Source organism: Trachemys scripta, chromosome 12, assembly GCF_013100865.1.
Source record: "Trachemys scripta elegans isolate TJP31775 chromosome 12, CAS_Tse_1.0, whole genome shotgun sequence".
Classification (NCBI taxonomy): domain Eukaryota; kingdom Metazoa; phylum Chordata; order Testudines; family Emydidae; genus Trachemys; species Trachemys scripta.
This window is the reverse complement of record NC_048309.1, coordinates 7,949,867-7,955,866: the sequence shown is the minus strand read 5'-3', so window position 1 is coordinate 7,955,866 and position 6,000 is coordinate 7,949,867. Positions and strand designations below refer to the sequence as shown.

At 45.9% G+C, this 6,000-nt stretch overlaps 1 protein-coding gene across 3 annotated transcripts in view; it reads right to left on the bottom strand.

The window, feature by feature from the left end:
• The window catches only part of LAMA5 (laminin subunit alpha 5), a 162,587-nt gene that overhangs the window by 71,589 nt on the left and 84,998 nt on the right, over window positions 1-6,000 (bottom strand). For all 3 annotated transcript variants that reach the window (XM_034786599.1, XM_034786600.1, XM_034786598.1), the window contains exons 7-10: window positions 3,869-3,984; window positions 2,207-2,325; window positions 1,216-1,306; window positions 351-485 (exon numbers count right to left, since the gene is read on the bottom strand). In XM_034786599.1, the coding sequence (XP_034642490.1) occupies window positions 351-485; window positions 1,216-1,306; window positions 2,207-2,325; window positions 3,869-3,984 (461 nt within the window). The remainder of the gene's footprint in view (window positions 1-350; window positions 486-1,215; window positions 1,307-2,206; window positions 2,326-3,868; window positions 3,985-6,000) is intronic.

The window sequence follows — 6,000 nt, the reverse complement described above, 5'->3', positions numbered from 1 at the left end:
TCTATATGCATCCGAAGAAGTGGGCTGTAGTCCACGAAAGCTTATGCTCTAATAAATTTGTTAGTCTCTAAGGTGCCACAAGTACTCCTGTTCTTCTTTTTGCGGATACAGACTAACACGGCTGTTACTCTGAAACTTGTCATTATGCAAGGCACTGCATTTAGCCGTATGGAATGGAAATCCATATATGTTCCATTCTATATGCATCCGAAGAAGTGGGCTGTAGTCCACGAAAGCTTATGCTCTAATAAATTTGTTAGTCTCTAAGGTGCCACAAGTACTCCTGTTCTTCTTTTTTTAGTTCCCACACGTCCCCATTGACAGCCCTCCCATGCGAACATGGCACTTACGATAGCAGTGTGGGAAGTCTCTGTATCCCTCTGCACATGCACTGCAGAGCTCCCCGGTGTAATTTGGCTTGCAGTAACAGCGACCAGTGAGGTCTTCACAGGTGCCATCGGTGAACTCCGAGTCACAGTTACAACCTGCAGGGAGAGAGCAGTCACTGGGAGCTCCCTTTACTGAGAGAGAGAGAGAGAGACCCTCATTTCCCAATCTGTGTTCACACAAGAGATTTCTAATTGCAACAGCCAGGCTAGCAACACAGCCAGAAAGTTTTAGATACATACTGTGCAGTCCCTTTCAAAAATAAAAGGTGTGTCTGTCTCTTTAAAATGGTTCAAGCTTGGCGGAGCTGTTGCTGCTGCATTGCAGGATCTGACGGGAGGCTGCAAAAAGCTGGGCTCTGCCCCTCACAATCTTGCTTCCGAGAGGGTAGCAATTCTGGCTGCATTACAGCTAGGGCAGGCTCTGGTGAACATGGCAAAAGCCACCAAACGAGGTGGCAGAACTAAACCCACCAAGACTGCCAGAATGATCTGGGTTTCCCATAGAGATGTGCATGAGCATCTCCTGCTTTGGAAAGTCATCCCCTGCTGGGTCAGATGGGGCCACATTTCCACCCCTTTCCGGCCTTTGAACATGCATCCATGGCTGATTGCAACAACAGACACACACTCCTTCTGCACAAGCCAATGGCTGTTTGTGCATGCAAGACAGATGGCCAGGCCCTTTTTAAGGCTGGCTGGACAATCAGCCCCTGATGATCCACAGTACCAAACACTCCACCATTCGACAGCATGGGCCGCTCTCCTCCAGCTGTTAAACGAAAGTCTAGAAGCTGCGTCTCTAGCCTGCAGGGCAGCCCATACTCACGGTAACAAATGTAGGGCGAGTCTATCGAATGGTCAGGGGATTTATAGTATCCAGGGATGCACCTCTCACAGTTGATGCCAGTGGTATGATGCTGAAAAACAGTTGAATAGGAGGGCATCAGTTACTCTGCCCATCAGGAAGGAAAACGTGGTCATCTACCAGACTGTAGTACCAGGTAGCTTCATGACAGGGTAACATTAAGAAAGTAAATAAAGGAAAGAACAAAGATTGCTCAAAAGTCCACTCATGTTGGGTTGAAACTCAGTCCTTGTGAATCCTCCACCAAACCTAGTCTCGGTTTTAGCTCTATATTTTGGCTTCAGGGTTTGTTAACAAAGTTTCCTAGTTGCCGTGCATTCAGGAAGACAGAAGTAACCCACTTCGTAAAAGCACGGCTAGTTATGCACTACACAGGTCCCATGCCACTATATGGTACTATGCCACTATATGGTACTTGCTATGAAACTAACAAGTCAAAGGGCTTTTGCTTCACCATGGCAAGACTTTAGTTAGGTGCTGAGAGAGTAGGGAGCACAGCACGGCACCGATGCTTAAGCAGTGACAGACAAGTGATAGTATTTGGGCCCTGTAAATTGGGATGGGATTTTTCAAAAGCACTAGAATTGGCCTAATTCTGCTCCCATTTGAAGTCAGTGGTCAAACTCCCATTGAGTTCAATGGAAGTGGAGCAAGGCCGATGCCCAGGGTGTATGAAAATCCCACCATTAGCCATGCATTTCCAAGGTTACGCTAACAGACAGGTGCCCATGAACTACCCCACCACTCCTGCCACTGGTGCATGCGCCTTTACCCTGATGCCAAGAGCCCAGATTTTCTGGGAAACTAATAGAAAACATGAGAGCTCCTGATTTGCTTGTTGCCCGCAATGCAGAACTACAATTCAGGCTAATAATGCAGCCACAGGAAATAGGACACCTGACAGTCCATCATGTTACAACAACAACGTGAAATTCCCTCCCCCCGGGCGTACCTGACATTCTATGCAGACACCTCCCCCTTTATACTGGTTGTCATAATTTTTGCTGGCCTTGTGGCGATCAACCTCTGGATCATAGTAGCAGTCGTAGGCATGACCATTGCAATTGCAAGCTGAAAGTATAAAGAGACAGGAGCTTAGCATGTATGTTCCTCTGGGTTATTGATCACCATTCTCCAATGAAACAATTAACTGATGTATTTCAACTCCCTGATGAAGGGTTGAGAGGGGCTGAATAAGTCTGTATTGCATGGGGGTTCCATTTAAATGAGGAATGAAGTGCAAAAGGGGCTGAAGGATCAGTTAATCACTCAAGCTTTCAGATGTCTCCAGTCTGCAAATCAAGGCTGGACGCCTAGGGAGAACAGGCATTCTAGCAGGGCTTTGGCATTTTCTGCAACCAGAAAACATCAAGGCACAAAATGAAAAAAGGCGAGCCCGAGCATGGTGGGAGGGGAGAAAGGGAAGTTATCTAAACTTTGGGGCCTCCAAAGTGGTTTGGAGCGTACATGCAGGCCAGTTCTCAATGTTATCCAATCAGAGAGTGGCTGAGCCATGAAGTTCAAACACATGGTGAGAGTGTGTTGGGGGGGTTGTTGTTTTTTTAAAATCCATGGGAGCAAGATCCAACAGCCCACTGCAGAGTCCCTACATTTATGAGATCCCAGCCCAGCATGAATTCCAGTGTTGGCATCTACTGGAGGGTTCTGGCTATCCAAATAAAGATGTAAGTAGATCTGAATGCAATTTATCTTCAGAGCAGACCGAGCAATCAGGTTTATTGTACAAAGTTTAGGACAGAGGCAGGAAGGGGACCAGAATTAGCACTCAGTACAGATTAAGCAGATATCATGTAGAAGCCTTCACAAAACAGAATAATCCACAACACAGACCGCCCCTCTTCCTATACTTCTAGTTACGTTCACTAAGTCTGGTACTAAAATGCAGGGTGCCCATAGGATGGTTTGAAGGACTGGTAATGAGATTGTAAAACCAGACAATGGTATAGGACATCCTTTCAATGGAATTATGGCCGCTTTCACTTCTAAATCACCGATTCAAGTCCCAATCAGGGTCTGCAGGGAGCAAAAGTTGTTACCACCCAGGGGCTTGTCTGAAACAGCTTAGTGATCTCAGTCCAGTCCCCAGTGAAGAGGGGAACAAGTCACAAAAACAACACTACAATCAATAGATTTGCTGCCAGTCACCCCAGAAGAAATGTAGTCTAACCCCTCTACAGGGGATCCTTCCAGGTCAGGATTGCGGTTCATTGGTGGAGCAGTGTAAGGATCGCTAGCCGCTCCCCTGATCGTGCTAGATGTTCTATAGATAAAGGACTTTACCTTCCAATGCTGACAATCCAGTCATTTACAGGAGCACTGCATTCTCACCAAGGACCAAAAGAGAGACTGCCCATAATGCCTGTAGAGGGAGATTTAATGCAAGGCCCCATCAGGGGCTCCAAGAGGGACTTTGCTATGGATTCCTTCCTCAAGCACGAAGCTTTAGGAATGGGATTCTATGGCAGAGCTTTGGGGCCGACCGCAAAGCTTCCCATGTGTGGGGGCAGTGGAGTTTGTTCATTCCATGTTTTCCAACCCCCTAAACAGCTAGAAAAAAACAAAAAAGGGAAAAACCCAGCCCACAACAACCTACGTTGGCATTCATTAGCGCTGTCAGTCGTAGCTGGTTTCCAGGGTAACTGGTTGAAGCCCGGGCAGCAACGATCACATGAGCCGCCACAGGTGTTGTGCTGACAATCGCACTGCAGCCTGGAAAATGAAAGGTGAGTGAGCAGAGTAACTTCGAAGCCAGGTCACTGAACGCTGAGGTATCCACTGAGGCCAGGACTTGGCTGGGGAAATAACGAGAGCTGGCCAGAAAACAGAAATCCCTTCCCAGGAAAAAAAAACAATTTTTTTCCCCAACAATGTGAAAAGTCTTGAACTGTGATAAAATGTTAAAATCACAAACGTTTTACTGGGAAGCGATTTCAAGAACAATTCCACTTTGGGAGACTCACAGAGCAGCCTGGGCTCTCTGCATCTCTGGCCCCAGAGCTGGGGGAGAGGCAGGAAGGCAAAGAGCCAGGGTGTTCAGCATCTGCCAACATCCTTCAGACAGAAAGTGAAACCGACAAGAGCCTTCCAGGCAGCCATCATTTTGACTTTCCCAGTGGAAAAGGAAATTTTTTGCAAAACTGAAAATTTCCCACAGAAAATTTCAATTTTGAGAAAACACTTTATTCATTAGAGAAGAATCCCTGACCAGCCCTAGAAGTAACAGCACAAAAGGAGCTGGTTCAAACACCAAGTGGGAGAGCTTCTCTTCAGGCAGCCTTCACAGATCAGGGCACAGATGCTGCTTTGTGCAAGCGTTCGGGTTTGGGAGGACAAGTGAGAATAGGTCATTTATGCCAGGCTATTGATGCCCAGGGCTCTCTGCAAACACACAGGACTAGGTTCCTGCCTGGAGGAACTTGCAATTTAGACAGGTACAATACAAATGATCAACACTTTTCATTCCAGACAGCTTTTCAAAAAACAAAAAAAAAAAGGGCTTTTTCAAAAACAAAAGTTTGTGTGTATTTTAAATTTACTGATTTCTGGACAAATACAAAACACTCCCACCACCATCACATTTTTCTCTCTCATTTCCTTCCCTCCCCACCCATTTTGCCCTGGAGCAGAGGAGTGGGGAGGAGAGAAAGAAGGCAAGAGAAACAAAACAAACATTTTTTTTCAATAAATAAAACCAAAAACACCAGAAAATTCCAAATATTTAAATAAATTGAAAAAAAAATCGCAATTTGTTCACAAAACAGCCCCTTTCCCACCCATCTCTACAAATGACTGAGGTGAAATACGGCAGCAGGGAGCAGATAGCGCGTATGACAGGGATGCAGTGCCGGAAGGCTGAGTTAAAGAATTAACAGAGGGATCTGAAATTGGGCTGGGTGAGGTTTTTTGATGACTGGGAAGTGGAAACATGTCCCCCAGAGCATAAGAGGCAAAATGACAAAACATAAAGCATAAAGTCAGGAGTGGGGGAGACACATGCATCATAAGAAGAGAGGTACACATACTGGGTGAGCAACCTGAAATGAAAGCAGCATCTTTCAGTCTTCAAGGCTGACGGCCGATGCATTTCCTGGTTTTAGTAGCTGGTGTAAGTAGCTTTGCGCTGACTAGACAGGCAGCCCAGGAGGCGCCAGGCAAGAATTCTCACTAGTCAAGTGAGGAATCTTGTCCCACTGCACTGCAGCGGTAACTCACTCTGCAGTGACATCACTGCAGAAACTTCCACTTAACAGAATATTATAGCCGTCCAACAAAAATGCTTTCTATTGTTTTAGACTGATGGTAATACGGTGTGTTCTAGCTTTTATCTGTACAATTACACAGTTCCCCTCAGGGCATGTCTGCTACTCCCACCTCTCACTCCCCCAAGCTCTTCCATTCAAAGCTGGGTGTTTGACAATAAGTATAATTTTTAAATACACTGGAAACAAACAAAGCAGTGATACAAAAATCAGATGCCGATATAAAGCCATATTCTTTCACTGGACTTCTAGAGCTGTGCTGTTGCCTTGCCTACCCATATTTTTAAGATGCCTGATTAACACACGTGAATATCACAGAAGTGCAGGTTGGGATGGTCATATGGGACAAGTGAACCCATTCAGATATAGTAAGAAATTACTTGAAACTTTGGCCAAAGCACAAGCAAAACCTTTCGGGGCAGAGCTGAAGAAGTTTGCCTAAGTGAGGCAGTTTGACTTACTGGCT